General features: G+C 36.8%; 1 protein-coding gene across 1 annotated transcript; it reads right to left on the bottom strand.

The window, feature by feature from the left end:
* Positions 1-1,057: 1,057 nt before the first annotated feature.
* On the bottom strand, positions 1,058-19,432 carry LOC133515509 (uncharacterized). Its single transcript, XM_061848055.1, has 5 exons — positions 17,512-19,432; positions 16,323-16,608; positions 8,860-8,915; positions 1,496-1,640; positions 1,058-1,169 (listed from the first exon to the last, which is right to left on the bottom strand). The coding sequence occupies exons 1-5, from the start codon at positions 19,214-19,216 to the stop codon at positions 1,058-1,060; spliced, it is 2,304 nt and encodes a 767-aa protein (XP_061704039.1). The 5' UTR covers positions 19,217-19,432.
* Positions 19,433-21,951: the final 2,519 nt, after the last annotated feature.

The raw sequence follows: 21,951 nt of genomic DNA, 5'->3' as shown, positions 1-21,951 counted from the left end.
CTACTTTTGATGCTGACTGTACCAATATGATCAAAGAGTATAATGATTTGTTGAAGCCTGAAATTGATGGAATGGACAGTACAATTCAGTCAGCTACTGGTAAAGTTAACACTCCATTAAATTTAGAGATAGGTACTTCCAAGTGTTTTTATCAAATGGAATGTGGCCCTAGAAGGTGCAATTAAGACTGCTTGAGATTTGTAAAAAAGGGCCACGTGTGAGTCCAACTCGCGCCTCTAGCGTTCCATACCGTACCATGGCATATATTTTACAGTGATCTTATTTTTTCCTTAAGGGCCACCCTACACTAGCGTCTCCATAGCATCAGCGTCTAGCCAACTCTATGGCTACTGCTGGACGCACCGTTGGCGCAACTGCGCACCGACGCCATTTTTCATTGCTCTTACTAGACGCCGGCGCTCAAAAGTGGCTAGTGTGGGGTCCTTTTCAATCCGACTCTCACTTGCACAGTTTTTAAAATCTATATTTATAGAATCCTTAATCATTATTGGGTTATGAAATGTAGTAGTATTGTATCACGTTTCCCGCTCAGGTAGGCGTCAGGGTGAGTCAGGCATAGACAGGGTCTTTGATAGGAATAATAATACGTGATTCAAATTAATTATTGTGTTGAGTTGCCACTTTATCATACGTGATTTAGAATACATATTTAATGTACCGTTCGGATTCAAATTGCTTGAGCATTACTTTTTTTTTTTTTCATTTATTAAGGAGTTTTTTCGATTGATCGAATATGTCGCCGCGTTTAAAAAAGACTTAATTAACAGAGTTAATATGTATAATAAACTTAATCACACTTGTATGTCCTTAAGACCACACTTAACAATATTTAATATTTTTCCGACCACCTCGGACATAGGATTCGACAGGTAAGTATTGCACAATCCAATGGAACTGTCATTAAAAAGACGTCGCCTGGGTCCCTCATTTCGGGCACATTCCATTAAAATATGATACGCATCTTCGATATGAGCATTACTGTAGTAGGTATTGCAGCGCGACACTACGCCTACTGCATCGCTGCCGCAAATAATCATTAATCCGGGCAGCAAAATTGATTGACATTTTGCGGCAGAATGCATTCGGCAGTAATGTCGCGCTGCAATACTGCAGCAGTAATGCTATTGCAGTCTGAATCTGAACGGTACCTTTAAATGCATAAATAGTCATAATTAGGTATGTATGTAATATGTATACTAAATAAGCTTCAATTAATAATATACAGAGCTGTAAATTCCTGAAGAACTCTTTTAAATATTAATAATGATTATTACAAAGGATAAGCATCTACACGGGCGGTTCTACAAGGCCCTCAAGGGACCCAATGTAGACCTCCCCGTGTCGGTGTGTACCAACTGGCTACGACTCGGGTACCTCTTCGGAGAAACCGAGGGTTTTGCCCGTGCAATTGCGACGAAGTTATCATGACGAATAACTACCGGAGATATATCCTGAAGGATGGTACGTTACTCACCTGCGCCAGTTATCGAAAACAGTCGTGCCAGGCTCTATTGGAGTCGATCTATCATCACTGACAGGACTATTGTCGCCAATAAGCCTGACATCGTGCTCATAGACTGATCGCAGCGCCGGACCGTGCTCGTCGATGTCGTCGTTCCCTATGATGAGAATCTCGTAAAAGCCGAGAAGGACAAGTCCAGCAAGTACTTATCTCACGAGAGTTTTTATAATGTGTTTATATATTTTTTGTGTTGTTTTGTGTTTTTATATTTTACTTTTATAAGTATTATAACAATAATTCAGCCTATATACGCCCACTGCTGATGAGCACAGGCCTCCTCTCATACGCAAGAGGACTTGGGCACACTATCCATTCTTATATCCGACCAAGTACTTATTAGGATCATTAGGTTTTAATTCCCTTGCAGTCAGACGCAATTACAATCTCCTGGTGACAGCATGTGGAGTTTTACGTGGCGAGACAGACTGTCCTGAACTGGTAGGACGAACTGTTAGACTCGCTATTCCATTTGTGCCCAAAAATCTCCTGCGACCGCGAAGTCACAAGCTTTTGGCCGTCCCAATTACACGCACTGTAGCACATAAAAACTCGCCTGCTGTGCGGGCTCTAAGGCTGCTGAACTCCCTTCTGTCATGGGCACCAGATTGTGATATGTTTGCAAGTCGATGGACGGCTGTGTATCAGATGTGTCTGCGGTATTGCGAGGTGATGGACGAAAGATGATTGTGATCTGTTTTTCCTAGTATGTAATCCTATCATATAATCTGAATTGTACAGTGCTTTGGTCTCGACTGTAATGCTGTATATATATATTAAAATATTAAATTAAATTAAATTAAATAGTCCCGAAGCTGGCCCAATGCGGGTTGGGGACTTCACTTACACCTTTGAATTTCTTCGCGCATATCTGTGAAGGTTTCCTCACGATGTTTTCCTTCACCGAAAAGCTAGTGGTGAATATCAAATGAATAAAGAACTCTTTTTTAATTTATATTCATAATTAATGTGATAAGCCTAGTGAGATATAAGTAACCAGAAATATGTAAACTAGTATATTAATTGTACAAAGTAAAAAGCTTTCTGTGCAAGCCTAAAACTCGTACTCTTTTTAATTTTTTAACTCCTTTTCATAAAATGTACGATATTTTCAGGACAGTTTATTTTAATGACCAGAATTTAGTTTCAAGTTGTATCAAGTTTATTAAGTTATAAATAAGCAAACATTACAAGACATAACATACCATGACATTACAAGATACGAGCTTTTTATAGTAACAGTCACGCTTGTTGACAGTCACTAAATTCATAGAAAGCTCGTATCGCATAACTTGTGTGTTGCTTTACATTGTGGGCCGAATTATTCTGTATGGTTAAAATATATCTCAACTTACATTACAACATACTTCCTAGATCCTATGCTAAGAACCGTTTAAAGATTTGCCCGTATTGAATTAGCACTGTATAATCGCTAGGTATTTATCACATACAAGTTCTAAGCCGGATAATAAACCCTTAGATAGCTGCGCGTTAAGTTCAGCTAATAAATAAGATCTTTTGTTACTATTCAAGGAAGTATAATGAAAACTTTCATTGTCGGTAGTCCCGTTACACAGTGTAGGTAACCGATAAACAGCAAGTTTGAAACCGCTTTGTTGTCCAAACTTTAAGGACAACGTAACGTGTACTTTATTGTTGGTACCTAATGTGTATTTATTGGGGTAGCTTTGAATAGACAATAATAGAGACGTATTTTTACAGGCCAATTCAAGTTTTAACTATTCGATTTGTTCCGATCTGTAAGTGCCATAAATCACATTTCTTCAACCAGCAAAAAATGGTACTTTTGACATTGAAATATCAGTATCATACCGGAAACAGATCGAATAACTAAAACTCCAATTGGCATGTTTGTTACTTACCTACACTAACAAAAACATCACTTTTGACACCTCCAACTTTGACATATCCAATCCATATCATATATTTTGGAATTTTTTGACGAATCTTAATGTTCGAGTCGGGCCGATAGAGTGACTTATATTGGCCAAGACCCTTAGACATGATATTTCAAAACGCAGAGAGTATGAAGATTAATTTAGGGGAGGAACGTTTTTATTTTTATTTCCGTCCATGTATCATCTCCGTTTTCGCTTGGACAAAAATGTTTTGTATGTGCAAATTTGATAATTATTTGGATTTTTTCGTTGCTCAGTTCTTTTACATTTTTCAAAATGGCGGAATCATGGGGGTTCACAAGGCCTACAGCGCAAATAGCCATTTGTAAACCATTACGTGTAAATATGCATATTATTTATTGGTGGTTTGACAATAAATCTTTCCGCACGCGGTGGTGGAAATAAATAACGTTATTTGCTTGTACAGTACAGCCTTCGCTGAGAACACAGAGACTCCATGTCAGTGTTCAGAGCTCTGCAATTTCGATTCAACCTCCGGAAAATCACCAGGGAGTCCATGAGTACCGCAATTTAGATAATGGGCAGGTGCCTAAGTAAGTATTCAAGGAATAAATTAAAACTGTAGGCAAAGGATCCCTACTAAAACATAAATGTGTAAATGGGAGCATGGTTATCGTCTTGACCGAGACTGAAGATTTGAGACCATTGAGACCTAAATCTGTGACAAGTTTTGTAGATATCTATCTGATTAGATAAGGAAAATATATAAAGATAAATTGAAGCTCAAGAATAACCTAGTTTTTATCTGGATAAATAATTAAATTTTCTCACGAGTAGTAAGTTATGTTCATTGTATGTACTTGCGTATAGCACACAAAATGAATATTTCTATGAATATATTTGTTGTATGTACAGTCAGCATCAAAAGTAGCGGATCAAATAACGCTTCATAAGTGTAGATACTTATATATACAATCTGTAACAGCTTATCAAAAAGTGATGGCTATAATATAAAACAACTAAGACCGTAAAAGATATACTTTGGAACGTGAATTCTAGAAATTTATCTATATTTGGAAAAGTTATCCGGGATCCGCTACTATTGATGCTGAATGTACGAGAGTTAGGTACCCATTTTCGGAGAAAAAAGTTTTTTTTTTCTATTTAATCATTTTAACAGAATCAGGACTTTGAGAAAATCTATAAAATATTACTTTGTTAATCCGCGAAATATTTACCCTTTATACTTACTTGTGTATTGTTTTGCTTGCAATTAATTAATTTACTTGTGGTGGTTTGTTATATTTATTTGGGGGGGACATTAAAAAACAAACGCAACTAAAAATGACGGGTTAGCACTAATTGACTAGCACGTTATTAATTGGTGCATTTTGCATGCAAGCATTATTTTTGTTTGAATTTTTTAATTTCTACTTAATCATTTAGCTTTATATAACCAACGGTTTTCAAGTTTCAGCAAGCCGTCTATAAAATACGATCTCGGAATGTCCTGATAATAGTCCTCTGTAGGGGCAGTTACTTCTACATTGAATGCAAACTTTACTCCGCCATGACACTTTTTCAGGTTTGGGAGTTAATAATCGTATAACTCGTATAAGGCTAGATTTTGACGAATAGAGTGGGTGCGGCAGCAATTAGTAGCGTAGTTTTTTATTTATTTCGCTATTACATGACGATATAACTTAGCTGGTTTGGCTATTCTTTAAGGAGTAAACGCGGCAGTTATCTCGCCCATACTTTTTAGGGTTCCGTAGTCAACTAGAAACCCTTATAGTTTCGCCATGTCCGTCCGTCTGTCCGTCCGCGGTTCTGCTCTGTGATCGTAAGTGCTATAAAGCTGCAATTTGGCATGGATACATAAATCATGCATGGCGACAAAAAGGTAACACAAACAGTACAATTTTTTTTTATGTACCTTAAAATTGATTTATTTGATTTTGTTTCTGCTTTAACCCAATGGTGTGGGGTATCGTTAGATAGATATTTCAAAATTAATAATGGTCTCCAACTACTATTTTTTTTTAACCCAAATATGACAAAAGCTTAACAATTAATGCTTTCAAAGAAAACCATAGTAAACAGGATCGATCCAGCAGTTTTTGAGTTATTGGTTGCAAAAAGTCTTCTCTTCTTCGTAAAAAGATGTACAAAGCGCTGTGAAGGTACTCCCTTATGCTTATAATGCATATAATACTTACTAATAGCCCTCGTTTAACCTATTCTGATAGAATGATAACTACGAAACCCTACACTGAGCATAGCCCAACATGCTCTTGGCCGATTTTTTTACCATTTCCTCTGTAGTCTCCGCAGCATGGTCCTCATCTGCCACGCTTAAATTCGTTAAATACTATATCTGAGAATTGTCATGGAAGGAGAACAGTCGTTTTAAATAACCCGCGACCATACGGTCAAATATACAATACATTTATTTACCCTCACACGTTTGTCCTTCAACAAACAGCTCGCTACTGACAACAACAACTGATCGCTGCTGTTCTTTCTCTTGCAAAGCAAATATAGCTGACATAAGTCGCTTAACTTTGGCGATCGATGGAGGAAAAACATAACAAAAGAGACCCATTTGTTTTAAGGCTTATGAAACATGCCTTGAAATGTGGTATACATATTTTTGACTAGTGACATAATACTACATTGTGTATTAAGGGCCGTAAATAAGTATTTAAGAACGAGTGTAAATTGAAGCCCTAAGTCGAAGTCTAGGGCGTAGTTAATATGAGTTCGTAATTCCTGTAGCGCCTGTGGCACATGGAATTCTGTCTAATTTCGTAACTACATTTCAGTCTTAGGGCGAAATTTTGGATTTACGGCCTACATAGCCTAGCAAGTGTGATGAAAAAACATATTACATCCCTAGATCGAAATTAAGGATTCACGAATCGCATCGCCTACGCGTAATTACGAGCAAACGTAATGAAAACGGTTATATTTATTAACAGCTCTCGTAAAAATATGCCAAGCCAAATTCAAGTTTCAAATTATCCTAAGCAGGCAAATAAGTACTTAAATTACAAGGAAATTACAATGATCTACAGTAAAAATTATTTACTTCTATATTGTAAGGGTCGTCATAAGGGATTTACTTGAAAACAGAAAGCCGAAACACATAAAAAAGGCCATTGGCAAAGTAACATAATGGTCGGCGTGTGCCGCGAAAGAGTAATTTGCGACATCCAACTTTACCTGGCCCCAAGTTTTCTTGATATATGACTCCGGTAGACAGTCATATATAAAGTCCTTGGGAAATTCTGAAATCGACTTTCTAAGACTCAGTGTTAAGCGCTCCATTGTCAATACAAAATGAACACACCTCTCGCATCGAATGAAGATCCCTGACAGTTTCTTCAGTTTCTGGTTTTGTTTATATTATAAAAAAAAAAACATTGCTAAGGAATTTAGAATAATTATTTTTAGTTAGATAGTTTTTAGGGCTCCGTACCCAAAGGGTAAAACGGGACCCTATTACTAAGACTCCGCTGTCCGTCCGTCGGTCACTAGGCTGTATTTCATGAACCGTGATAGTTAATTAAAATGTTCACAGATGTTGTATTTCTGTTGCCGCGATAACAACAAATACTAAAAAGTACGGAACCCTCGGTGGGCGAATCTGACCCGCACTTGTCCGGTTTTTTTAGCTCGTACAGGTGTTAACAGTTATCTCAGACGATTGTTAAAGAAGTTGTGTGCTTTTATTTAGTAGAAAGTAGGCAAGATTTTGAACTAAAAATAGTTACAAATGCAGAGGTATCATGAAATCGGAAAGCTATGACTAAACCTAACCACCGTATGCTACCCTCATGTAGCGGAGTGACGGCTACACAGCGGGTTCACGAAAATTTACCGCGAACATTACCGCTTACTGCGACAGCCGAAACCGACCCACACAAATGTTACCGAAGCCCTGCCTACACCTTTCAGAAACACATCACGCTCTTCATGCTTGATCTAGCAACAATCCGGCACAGCGGCTTTTATTACCTTTTCTATACAGGTGGTTATTTTTGAATTTGCAATCGCATGCTGTCCTGATTTATAAAGAAAACGGTAGGTAATGAACTTTAAATTTTATAGAGAAAGCTGTAATATTTTTTCGACTACGACTAAAATATTAGTCACAACCTGTATTTTTTTCCTAATACATAATCAATAATTACTTGAGGAATCGTTTCCTACTATTACGAACATCGTGTTTTTAATGTTAACATTATAATGTATTTAAGGACATAAATCAATGAATAAGTTTAATTGATAATAAACAAATAAGTATAGATATAACGGGCGTCTAAAAACTAAATACCTACCTAATGCGATCAGGATAGATGATTTCTAGAGCGCTTTGTCGAAATCTATTCGTTTTAAAGCTAAATTACGGATTTAAACTTGGTTTAAATGAACATAACATAGTTGAAATAAAATTTGATAAAGCTGTGGCAGCAAAGTTTAACTTGACCGTTGAATAGAATTAGAACGCAGTAGCAGTGGCCTTACAGGAGGAACGTTTTCTAGCCAGTTTGATTTAAAAGCGTAGAGCAACATACCATTGTCTGAATTTTAATTGACCGAAGCGTAGCGTAGGTCTACGTTTTGATTCGGGCAATCTGCTTTCGTATGTCCGGATGTTCTCCTCTACAGGTCGCAATTCTCAACCGATTCGCGCATATCGTAAGAGTTTCTTCCTTGTGAGACATGTTTACAGAGTGATTTGCGAAAAATTCAGATATTTAAGAATGCTGGTTTAGGGGGTATTTAGATATTTAGATTGTACTCGAGAATAAGTAGCCTAATTTCAACACGTCATTTATGTCCATTCGTGGCTCAGTTGGAATACGCTCGCTTTGCAATGACGAGGTTCTGGGTTCCAATCCCGAACATAGAATTCTTTTTTGTTTTTTTTTTTTGGACTTTAATTTCCTATTTTTGATTGACTAAGCTTTGTAGCAGGGAGAGAGAGGTCCCTGGATCTATCCCCTGAATTGTAACATTTTGTATTTTTTTTTCACTTAAATCTCGTATTATTGTTGGATCAAGCGAGCGCTAAGCGCGAGCGCTCAAATTTTTTGTCTGAACTCTTTTTCAGCAGTTAAAGTTCAAGAAGACGGACAGTTGTGAAGGCGAAAACGGGTTTTTTCGGAGCAGTATTTGCACTTAGATGAATTTATCAACTTTGGCTTTTCTATAGATTAGTTGTAGATCGGAATATTAATATTAATTTAGGAACAGAAGTTTAAACGTAAATGTATGTTATATTGCTTTAATTACCAAAATTTATATCATAGCTAAAAGAGGGAAACAGTTTTCTAGCATTTTTCCCCAGCCTCGGCAGCAATGTTTCAAGATGGCTGTCCGACAAAGATGGAGGTGATTATACTTTTACCATTCAGGGTATGACCAACTGACCGTGAGGGTTTGGAAATGGGAAGGGGAGCATTTTCTCTTCGATTTCAATGCTGGAGCTGTTAGCAAAGAGAATTTGAAATAGAGGTGGATTGTCAAAGAAAACTTTGTAACCACAATAAATTTACTGCCATCTTTCGAAACATGATTAAAACTTTAAGAATGCTATTTGACTTTAATCCTTATTCTTTCACTTATATAAAGTGGCGCCATCTAATAGATTTAAGGTCAAAGCTATATCGACATCGTTTCGAGCGATGGCGTCATTACCCTTTTTAGGTTGTGCCCGGTAAGAGCCGCCGGTTTTTGGTATTTAACAAATTGAACACATAAATAAAATAAATAAATATTATAGGGACAATCTTACACACATTACCTAAGTCCCGACAACGATGTCAACGATATATATAACGCCCGACCAGAAATATCTGATCATTGTCAAGAGGGCGCTGTTATTCTCATGTATAGGGTGACAGTTCAGTTTAGTATGAAAAATTTAGAGCATTTGCCTGTTTGATGGCCGTTGGCACTGTTTGTTGTATCTTTCTAATCATGCTCTACCCGTTCCTCGCTTTTCGGTTGTAATGGTCAGATTTGATAACTGCACTGTCACAAGAACATGGCGTCCTAAGAACTTACATGTTCTAGGAGTCAGTTTCCACTTACGTTAGTATAGGCAGTCACCATCCATCAGTCGCAGGGTTTAATTAAAGATAACGTTCGTATTCTCGACCGCAGCTGCACTACTGCCGTAGCATTGCAGAGTGACATTACTGCTGACGCAAATGTCAGAATGGCGGGCAGCAGCACCAATTTTGAAATTTGTGGCAGTAATTCAGTCGGTAATATTGTCGCACTGCAATACTGCTGCGGCCGACTGCACAGTATTGCAGCGCTACATGGCTGCAAGAAACGTCCATATTTGAATATAAATTTATCGCAGCTGGCAGTGTTGTCGCGCTGCAATTTTACTACAGAAGTTAACTGTTATGCAGTCAGTGGCAGTAATGCAGTCGGCAGTAATGTCGCGCCACAAATACTGCGGCAGTAGTGCAGCTGCGGTCGGGAATCCGAACGTTACCTTTACAGTGCTTAGAGTAGTCATCGACCTTGTGTATCTTGCTGTAGGTTGTTTATACGGTCACATCTGACTGATACGAAAACTGTGAAATATACAAATATAAAGTCTTGAATACATTTTTGTTTTTCAGACGTGATACGTTGCGGTTTCTCGGATTCAATGTCTTAATAGCATTATCCTAGAGCCTTCTAATTTGAATCGCCTGGCTAAAATGAAGACTATGAATCTCCTTCTATTGCGACTCGAGGACTTCGAGGAGGAAAAAATACTGAAAAGATTGGCAAATCAAACAAACCGACGAGCACAAAGAATCTCGGTTACAGCTTACAGTTCAATTTCGAACGTACACTGACATCCGAATAATATATGAACCATTTTATTTAGTTATCATGCGTCTCGCTTGCGCCAATACATGTACGTAGTACAAGCGAAATGCACGATAACCGAATGACATCTTTTAGATGTTAATGACATGCCTCTTAGGCAAACATTGTTCCGTATGTCCACTCTACAGGTCGCATTTCTAAACCGATTTCCGTAAAATTTGGGTAGGTTTGATAATAGGGTGGTCCAAAAATATAAAGTAATGAAATTCCTTTTCCATGCGGGTTATTCCAATATAGGTAAAAAGTATCCCTAGCAAAATTTTGAGCAATTAGAGCAGTACGCTATAAATGAAACAATTCTGCCATAGATACAACATTGTAAGAAAATAAATTGACCCATCAATAATTTTGCTTTGGAAATGTCTTTAAGAACTCTTTATACGTTATTAGTTATGAGTGTGTTAAAAATATAGCGATCGTTTTTTTTTACTTTTAGGTTACTTTGCATTTTTTAATTGTATGAGGATATTGCAAATCACAAAATCATAGCGGCCACTAAATCTTTTGCAAATGAGTTCAAATTTGGCACATAGATCACTATTCCATAATATAATAAAGGGAGCCTTGTGAAGATAAAATCTATTCCACTTTTTTTCTACATACAAAGCTCACGAAGCTACCCTATTCGATAATTATGTATTTTTTACCGCCATACATTTATTCACTTTTAAGTTATGGTCGCGAGGTCTACAGCTCACAGAGCTACTAGTGTAGATTTCAGTTATTTTTAGCCACTCAAATTATCGTTTGTTAATTATGCAGACTATCACGTCATAATTTAAAAAAGTAAACTTTATTTCCATCCATTAATACGAGTAGGAACATCTCTAGTTAATTTTAAAGAGTAAGTCCCGTTTTAAGTCAATAATAACATCTCTAGTTGTCTTGATTTTCACAAATTATATCGGACTAAATTGATACTACGAAACGATTCGTAGAATCTACTAAACATTTTTAAACTTTCATCTAAAACAGCTAAGTTATTCGTAAGTCGGTACATAGTAATGAATAAGAAATATATATTCCTGCATGAATGCCTCAATTTACCCCTCAGTCAAGTGTCAATCATTGATCAAAAACCCCAATTGAGAGTAAAATAATGTATGGAAATGATCACGTGACTTTTTGCAGCATCTATCCTGATACTTTTATTTTTCTTTTGACGTTTGTCAAAGTTTGATCGTCCTCTTGGCTAAGCTCTTTGGAACGATATTCAGATTTTAAATTTGTTCAAATTAAAAACAAGGTAAATCGATTTTCGATATTCTGATATGTAACCCATTTTAATAAGAATACAGCTCCCGCTAGCGTTGTATTACCCGTTTTGCATTATGAAAACTCGATTGGCATCCGTAGGGGTTCCCTAAATAAGCGATACCTACATGTGGGCATAGTAAATTAATTAATTTATTGAATAGAAAAATATATTGAAATATTACCTACCTAAGTAAGTATTATATATCGTCAGGTGACAAGCAAAACTCACTAATGCTCACCCACCACCACAAGTTCATAGCCATAATTAAATTTTTTTATTTAATTATTTTTTAGTAAATAGTGAGTTTTGCTTGTCACCTGACGATATACTTCATATTAAGTACTATTTTTTATCTCATTTGGACTAAATGTCCAAACTCGAAAGCCTTTGTCAAACAAAACCAAATCGAAATTCAATTCAATTCAATTCAAATATACTTTATTCATGTAGGCCTAGCAACAAGCACTTATGAATAGTAAGACAGTATTACATATAATTATCTTAATCTAATTATCAGAGCAATTTATTGATGTTGTTAATATTATTCCATATATAATACTAATGAATATAATTCATAGATCAAATTTAATACTAAAAATTTCACAAAATATAGTCATGCAAAAAAAATGTATAAAAAATACTAGTCTAGATTGTTTTTAGAATAAATTCTAAATGTCAAACAAATATAATAAAAACAACAAAGGAAATACATGCATTGGAATATCCATTTCATCATCATTATTCAAATATAATAAATAATTAATCATTTCGAATCACAATTAATCCCACGTTGTTTTATCATTCATGTAGTCTTGTGTGGTATAATAAGCTTTAGAAATAAGTTTACGCTTTACATGATTCTTAAATTTATTAATTGATAACCCAGTAATATTATGGTTCGGAAGTTTATTATAAAATCTCACACAATTACCCATGAATGATTTTTTTATTTTATGGAGCCGAGTGAAGGGCACGGCGAGCTTATGTTTATTTCTAGTATTAATATTATGAATGTCACAATTTTTCTTAAAATCGGCAATATTTTTATGCACATACAGAATATTCTCATAAATGTATTGACAGTGCACTGTCATGATGTCAATTTCCTTAAATTTATCTCTCAGTGAGTCTCTATGGTTCATTTTATATATTGCTCGAATAGCCCTCTTCTGCAGAACAAAAATGGTATTTATCTCTGAAGCACCACCCCACAGTAAAATACCATATGACATAATGCTATGGAAGTAACTAAAATATACTAATCGAGCTGTTTTGACATAAGTTAACTGACGGATTTTGCTTACTACAAAAGCTGCAGAACTCAGTCTATTCGAAAGAGTAGCAATATGGGGACCCCACTGGAGTTTAGAATCTAAAGTTATACCAAGAAAAACTGTACTATCAACTAATTCCAATTACTCATCCTTCACAATGACACTTGTTTGTACATTTTGGACCCGGGTACGTCCTTAAACTACGTCCAAAAGAGAGGTATGGGCATTGTGAATGTCATCTCGCTTTGTGTGGTAGGGCACAGCCAGTGGATGTCATTCCAGATCTAGAGCAGAGCCCAACTGGGGAAGTACCTCCACCTTACAGAAAACAGCAGCCAAATAACACTAGACTCTACTCATAGTGTTGTGTTCCTGCCGGTGAGTAAGGTTGCCAGAGCTCAACGAGGGGGGCGGGTTTAGGGTCGGCAACGTGCATGTAACTCCTCTGGAGTTGCAGGCGTACATAGGCTACGGAAACTGCTTACCATCAGGCGGGCCGTATGATTGTTTGCCACCGACGTAGTATAAAAAAAAAAGCCTTACATTACTAGTGACAAACTTAATACATTTAGTCTTATTCTCATTTAACAATAAATTATTAACATTGAACCAATTTACTACTTTAGAAATAGCATTGTTTACATCATTGTAGGCTTGTTGCTGTCGTTTGACTTTGAAAATAAGTGAAGTGTCGTCTGCAAACAATACTATATCATGGTGGGTCTTTACAAGGAATGGCAAGTCATTTATGTAGATAAGGAACAGGAAAGGTCCCAATATTGACCCCTGTGGTACACCCATAGAGACCAATGACCCCGGTGATCTCTGCCCATTCACATCGACCCTTTGTATTCTACCATTTAAGTAGGACTTAAGTAAATCCAGTGCCGCTCCTCTAACTCCATAATAGTGTAGTTTCCTGATTAATGTTTCATGACAAACGCAGTCGAAGGCCTTAGACAAATCACAGAAGATACCTATAGCATCTCGTGACTCCTCCCAGGCATCGAAGATATGCTTAATTAGCTCAACACCAGCATCGGTTGTCGAGCGACCCCGTGTAAAACCAAACTGCTTATTATGAATTAAATTATTGACGTTAAAACGTCGTACTAATTGAGAAAGAATTAATTTTTCAAAAATCTTACTGAACGTTGGTAGCACAGATATCGGTCTAAAGTTAGTGGGGTCAGAGTTGGCAAATAGGCATCGGATCGATGTAGCATAATTAAATAGGATGTACTTATCTTATATTTATTTGAACAGATTAACTTCTATTCTAAATTAAAATAAAAAAATTATTTACAATCCAAAAAACTACTTGCTGAGGTGACAGTAAGCTCGTCACCCGCCGCCTTAAGAAGTACGTAAAATTGTCGGTAAAAAGTAAAGAGAAACAGGCGACACATTTGAAGTTCATTAAGCCACAAAGACGGTGCTATCTTTTCAATGACAAAATGCGGAAGTGTCAATGTAAAAGTATAGGGAACACTTCAATAAAACAACGAGATCGAGCAATGACTGACTGTATATTTTTAGAGACAGGTAGACCTCACAAATGCAAATCCGCTGCATACCCACATACATAATATGACATCTTCCCTTTTCAAAACAAAACAAAAAAAAATTTAGTCGCATTCAGCATGCATATATATATATATTTTTTTTTTTTTACATTTTAAATTTCAATTCAATACATTAAAGACTTCTGAAATAAATTTAATTATTTTACAGTGTCTATAACTAATAATAATAGTAGGTAATTGCACAACAATAATGGCACATTGGGTTACAAACTTGATTTTATTTTAATGATATTATAATAAAGAATACATTTTCCCTAGTAAGTACTACCTCACTTCCAATAGACTGACAGGTGTATAGCGACAAAATACAATAAATCTCATTCAATATTAACTGCATTGATAACACAATAAGTGTGTCACTAGGTATTTAAAATATACAATAATGAACTTCGCATATTAAGGATTAATTTTTGTTTTTACACAACAGATTATTCAAAACTCGACCAAGTTGGCAATAAACAAGGTTTACATTGCTATGACCTCAAATTTGACTTGCGTACTTCATAATAAATTATTAATATGTACATATAAAATATAATTGCAGGTTTTGTGTACTACATGGTAATTAAGTTTTAGTTATAAGTTATAGACTATCACATATGACTAAAATGTCGTTCATGCATAATTTGTTGTATTTATAATAATAACATAGTATAGGTATTCTATTTTGATTATTTTAGTACATATAAGATATGTAGGATGCGTTTCCATCCTCTGTGGAGCACTGACATGTGTTGTTAGATCCAGTCACCCCATCTATCTGGAGCCCTCACTATCCTGCCGGAACGAGTAACAATATTATTACCATTATTTGGTACAGTGTTGTTTACAAAGCGCGGGGTGGCGCTTGATGACGGGGACGGCATTACGTCATCTAAATCAAAGAGTAGGTCCAAATCAGGCGCGTCATTTCTGTGCGGCGAGTCTCTTATAATATGCCTACGATTTCTTATTATTTCATTACCATTAAGTAACTTAATTTTATAGCTGCGTGGGCCTATAACTTTTGATATTGTTCCAGATGACCAACCTTTTTTATTTGGATCCAATAATACTTTAACTTTATCCGCTACTGATAAAGTAGGCAAGTTTTTCGCGTTACGATCGTAATATTTTTTCTGTATGTGCTTTTTATTAAGTAACTTGTCTTTTACATAATTTTGAATTTTTGGTTTTAGAAGCTCTGGACACATTGGAATTATACTTCTCATCTTTCTACTTTGAAGTAGTTGAGCTGGCGATGCTAAATCATAAGATAAAGGCGTATTTAAATATTCTAGAAGGCCTAGCCTGTAATCAGTGCGATTTTCACTTGTTTTAATTATAATATTTTTCACAGTTTGAACTGTCCGTTCTATCTGACCGTTAGACTGTGCATATCTTGGAGACGACATTTTATGTGTGAATTGCCATTCATCAGCAAACTTTTTGAAACTCAAAGACGTGAACTGTGGTCCCCCATCTGACATCACTACACTAGGTATCCCTTGGCGACAAAAGATATCCTTAAGAGATGATATTACGTAATCTGACGTTGTTGACAATAACTTTGTAATTTCTATAAACTTGCTATAATAGTCGACTAACAGTAAATAGTCGACCCCATGTATCTGAAACAAATCCACACCTATCTTCACCCACGGTTCATCTGGAATTTCATGTGGAATCAATTCTTCCTTTTGATTATGTTTCCTATGCGACAGACAGATATTACAATTATTTATTAAATTATCTATGTCATTAGTGATGCACGGCCAAAACATTATTTCTCTCGCTCGTAATTTACATTTTTCCTTGCCCATGTGCCCTATATGTAGTTTTGTTAACATATCCTTTCTTAGGGACCTGGGTATAACTATCCTATCACCTTTCCAAACTAACCCTTGTGCCACAGTTATCTCATCCCTATAAGTCCAATAAGGCCTTAATACGTCTACTAAATCTTTCCTATCATCGGGCCACCCTTTTAAAATACATTTTCTTAACTGCACCAGTTCGTCGTCGGTGTCAGTTTGTTTTTGTAGCGCGACAAACTGGTGGTCGGTGAAGTGGTCGTTGGCGACCACGGCCAGCGCTCGCTCCACAGCACACACCTCGTCGTGCAGCGCCTCGCGGCCAGCATGCTCGACGCTCGCGCTCGGCTCGTATGCGCGCGACAGCGTATCCGCTATATACAGATGTTTACCCGGCTTATATACCAATTTAAAAGTATAACGCTGCAACCGTAATAACATTCTTTGTAGGCGAGATGGCGAGTCTACTATAGGCTTTTTTATTATACTAATTAATGGTTTGTGATCGGTCTCGATCGTAATATCCGATCTTCCATATATGTACGGATAAAATCGCTCACATGCAAACAAACAAGCATACAACTCCTTTTCAATCTGTGCGTAACGTTGCTCCGTTTTAGTTAACGACTTGGAAGCATAGCATACGGGTAGGTTATTTTGCATCAGACAACAGCCAAGGCCACTTTTACTCGCATCTACTGAGATAGTTATAGGCTGATTCATGCTATAATACTGTAACACTGGTCTCTTCATCAAGCATTCTTTTAGATCACTAAAACATTTACTCTGCGACTCATCCCAATGCCATTCAACTTCCTTTTTTAATAACTCTCTTAATGGTTGAGTCTTATCTGATAAATTTGGTATGAACGTTCCTACGTACGTAATAAGCCCTAAAAATCGTTCAATATCCTTCCTATTTGTAGGTGTAGGCATATTTTTTATTGCTGTTATGTGCGAGTCATCCGGGCTCAGACCGTCCTTTGTTATGCGATGTCCTAAGTACTTTATCTCTTCCAAACCAAACCGACATTTATTTCTATTAAGTTTAAGGTTCACTTTCACACACCTCTCCAACACATTTTTCAACCGCTGATCATGCTCCTCCTTGGTACGGCCATACACCAATAAATCATCTATGTACATACATACCCCTTCAATATCATCAAAATTTTCATATATCTTTTTGTGAAACACTTCAGACGCAGAACAGATTCCATATGGCATTCTTAAAAACTTATACCTTCCAAACGGCGTATTAAATGTACAATACCTACTAGTCTCGTCTAGCCGCACCTGCCAGAAACCTGAGCTCGCGTCAAGGGTACTAAAGTACCGCGCGCCTGACAAATTGGACACAATCTCATCGATGGTGGGAAGCCGAAAGTGTTCTCGCTTTATAGCATTATTTAGCTCTTTAGGATCCAAACAAATACGCAAATCTCCGTTAGATTTTTTAACTACCGTTATACTACTAACCCAGTCCGAAGGACCCTCAACTTTAGCAATTATACCCTGAGCTTCCATCTCTAACAACTTATTTTTGACCGCATCCTTTATCGCAAATGGTAATTTCCTCGGTGCATGAATTACCGGTACCGCATCTGATTTTAATTGAATTTTATACTCGCCAGGAAGACAACCTATGCCATGAAAAACATCACTGAATTTCTTTATAAAATCCGGATCATTATCATTAGACTGCTCCACAGACATAACTCGCCTGACCAAATTTAACTCTTTACACGCATACCGTCCCAGTATCGGCGCGGAATTTAAATCAACAATTTTAAACTCTAATACATATAAATTATTTTTGTATCTGACTCGCAAGAAAATCTTTCCTATGACATTAAGACCAGCACCAGAGTATTCAGTAAGTCTTGTATTTGTTTTTGACAAATCCTTACTCGAAATACCTAATTTTGTCAGATAACGTTTAGGGAGTATGTTAACCTCTGCTCCCGTATCTAATTTAAAACACACAGGTACATTATTTATTTTTAATTCCGTGTTCCACTCCTCACAACAGTCACAACATCGGTTTTTAATATTATTTACCTGGTCCTCAGACTCTTCCACCATGTACACCCTGCACATCCTGGCAAAATGATTTGGTCTGGAACATTTCATGCAGCTCCTGCCATACGCCGGACAATCGTACTTTTTGTGCACGCCGCCGCACTGACCGCACCGCCCTCCGCGATATGCGTACGGCGCGCGGTGCTGAGCGCCGGCCGGGCCTGCCGCGCCCGGCGCGCCACTGCGCCCCGCGCCATGCGCCCATCCGCGCCCGCGCCATCCTCGTCCGGAACTCATACCACGACTCGATTTTGCTTCGACTTTCGCACCTGACCGATTCAACTCGTACACTTCTTTGTTAGCTACCGCACACACTTCGTTACCTTTTGTCTCACTAGTACACTCGCGTTTAATGTCCTCCGAATACATTTTCGACACTATAGCAGCCCGACATATTTCTAACGCTTTATTTAGCGTTAGGTCGTCTTCGCGTAACAGTCGCTCTCTAATCGCTGCGCTCACGATTCCACATACGAGTCTATCCTTTATTAATCCGTCGTTTAAGTTACCAAACTCGCACGACTGAGCCAACTTTCTCAACTCAAAGACGTATTGGTCTATGGACTCGTGTTCACCTTGTTGACGAGTAAAAAACCGATGACGCTCGACCGTTACATTTTTTTTCGCTTTAAAATGATTATCGACTTGACCTATTAAAGCCGCTAATGTTGTACATTTCGTCGTACTTTGTTCTATTATCTCACGGCACTGTTCCCCTACGACGTGTAAAAAAATGTTCATTTGTATTTCTTCTGTTTTCTTATTAAGTTCGCATGCCTTTACGTATATTTGAAAACCATTCTTCCACTTCTCCCAAGATTCACACAAACTGCCAAACGCCATATTGGTTACATTTTCCTCAAACTTAAACGGCAAAGGGGGAGTAAGAACCGATTCCATCTTGTTTTTTTCTTTCCGAATTTTCTTACTATCTTCACTTTCTTGTCTTCTGCTTTTTAAATTATGCACTTTTTATCACTTTAACCGGCTGCGCCATGTAAAAGTATAGGGAACACTTCAATAAAACAACGAGATCGAGCAATGACTGACTGTATATTTTTAGAGACAGGTAGACCTCACAAATGCAAATCCGCTGCATACCCACATACATAATATGACAAATTTCTATGAAATTTTGACGTTTATTGCTTTACTGTAGGGCTAAGATTGTCGGTTCTTTATCATTTGTCACCATGCCTGTCACGCTCTAACAAATATGTAAGTGCGAAAGTGATACATGAATTGTCAGGTGATAAAAATGCGACCATGATACCACTGCTGGTACACTTTGTCACGTCAAAGTTGGTGCAGAGTTTATGTACACGGACTTAAATACTATAAGGTATGCACCTACTTAAATTGAAGAATGAAATTTTGTGCATAGGTGTATTTTGTGAGGCATTACTAAGATAAGATAAAATTAAAAATATATATATATATGTATATGTTTTTAAAGGGGTTCTCCATCCATAAATAAATAAATATTATAGGACATTATTACACAAATTGACTAAGCCCCACAGTAAGCTTAAGAAGGCTTGTGTTGTGGGTACTCAGACAACGATATGTATATATAGTATATGACACATATAACTAAAAGTAAAAAATAAAACCGGCCAAGTGCGAGTCGGACTTGCACACGAAGGGTTCCGTACCATTATCTATAAAAACAGCAAAATAAAAAGTCACGTTTGTTGTATGGGAGCCCCCTTAAAAATGTATTTTATTCTGTATTATAGTATTTATTGTTATAGCGGCAACAGAAATACATCATCTGTGAACATTTCGACTATCTAACTAGCACAGTTCATGAGATACAGCCTGGTGACAGACGGCTAGATGGACGGACGGACAGCGGAGTCTTAGTAATAGGGTCCCGTTTTATCGTTTGGGTACGGAACCCTTAAAAAAACAGTAAATATCAACGCGTGAACCATCATTTGATAGGCCTTCTTATTCGAAGAAGTGAATACCTTTTAAATAATCAATTTGAAGTCGAAAATAATTTGCTAACGCCCAAACTTTTAGACTGGAAAATAACAAAAATTAATGCTATATTGTGGCATGCTTCCGCCAGTTGCTAAAAAAAGTCTACGTCGTCTCGCCATCTCCTTTTAGGCTGGCCTCTACCTCGACCGATCTGTGGGCTGTTCGGTCGCTATTTTTGCCTATTTTCTCGGATATCGGTACACGTGTCCGGCCCAATTCCACTTGAGCTTGGCAGCCTTGACATTCAAGTCTGCGATTTTTAGCGTATATTTTTTGTCAAGGATGGTTTGTTGCTTGTTAATGAGACATAAAGTCTACTAGAAATCATTTCACCACTGACAATTCAACTACAATCATCACTTCATAACAAAGTTGACAGCAATTACTTCATTTATTGCAGTTATCCACAAATATTTCTTTGCTGTAAAAAAAAATCTACCATGTTTTCTTTTGTAACGATTGAGTTTATAAATTAGCAGTTGTTTTAGCAAATATTACGTAAAATTTGGTACGTTTCACCTATATTACAGTATCTATGTAGACTTAGTATGTCTCACTAAAGATAAATCATAATAATAAGATTTCGGAGACAAACATTACATTCAGTACTTAATTAAGCTAGCTATTTTCCGCACATGTAAACCTTTCATGCAGGAACTGTCCTAAGCGTGATATTAAAGTCACTTTTTCCTACTATGACTGTGTTCGTTTTTGAAAGAATTTATAGTTATTACGTAGTCGGTCCCAAAGTTCAGTCACTGGCATATTATTATTAAATTTAGAACATGATTTTTAGATTTTTTATTGTCCATTTTTGAATGTTTGACAATAATTTTAAAACTATAAACAGTCATTCGCTGCAATTTCTCACGATGGAGTGGACACCGAAAGAAAACCGAATATAGCTGTTTTAGCATTGCACCGCTGTGGGCACTCGCCAAGTACCATTTTCAAGTTGCTCAAAAATTTTAATATAACGTTTAGGTTTGTGTACCGTACTATTGATAGATACAATGAAGTCTCCAGTGTTGAGGACAAGAAAGAATTGGCCGGCCTCGCTCCGTACGAACACCAGCAGTGATCAAAGCGATCAAGGCGCGCATAGCAAGAAATCCTCTCCGAAAACAGAAGTTGACGGCTTTGCAGATCAGAGTCAGTAGAAAAACCGTCAAAAAGGTTTTAAATGAAGATCTTAATCTACGAGCATACAAAAAAAGAGTGGGCACTTACTTAATGCCCGTCTAAAAATATTAAGGCTTAAAAGATCCCGGAAGTTGTTGAAGTGGTACGCGAAAAATCGACACCGTCATATCCTTTAAAAACAAGGGAAGTCATTTTGAATAATTTTAAGTAATTTTAATTCTTTATTAAATGTACTTTAAATTGGTATATAATTTATTAAAAACTGATTGGTACTTTTGTTTTTATCATTATTTTCATTTGTGTAAGAAATTTGTGACTGACTATGTAGGTATAAGGATAATTGAAATTAATACAAGAATAAAATGTGATTAATTGATTCTTATTGAAAACAACTTTTTATAGTACATTAACGTACCTTGCGTATTTAAAGCTAAGATTCTTGTAAAGCAACGATTAAAACCAAAAATGTTACGTATTAGAGATAATTTAACGTATTGGGTAGG

The sequence above is a fragment of the Cydia pomonella genome, chromosome 2 (assembly GCF_033807575.1).
Source record: "Cydia pomonella isolate Wapato2018A chromosome 2, ilCydPomo1, whole genome shotgun sequence".
In the NCBI taxonomy this organism is placed as follows: domain Eukaryota; kingdom Metazoa; phylum Arthropoda; class Insecta; order Lepidoptera; family Tortricidae; genus Cydia; species Cydia pomonella.
The sequence above is the reverse complement of the archived record's forward strand: the minus strand, read 5'-3'. Positions and strand labels throughout refer to the sequence as shown.

Coding starts and splice junctions, on each gene's coding strand:
- LOC133515509 (XM_061848055.1), bottom strand. CDS start 19,216: ATGGAATCGGTTCTTACTCCCCCTTTGCCGTTTAAGTTTGAGGAAAAT. Junction 8,916..16,322: donor GAGATAACTGTGGCACAAGG/GTTAGTTTGGAA, acceptor CTTTGCTAACAG/CTCCAGCATTGAAATCGAAG. Junction 1,170..1,495: donor GTTTTCGATAACTGGCGCAG/GTGAGTAACGTA, acceptor ATGCATTTAAAG/GTACCGTTCAGATTCAGACT.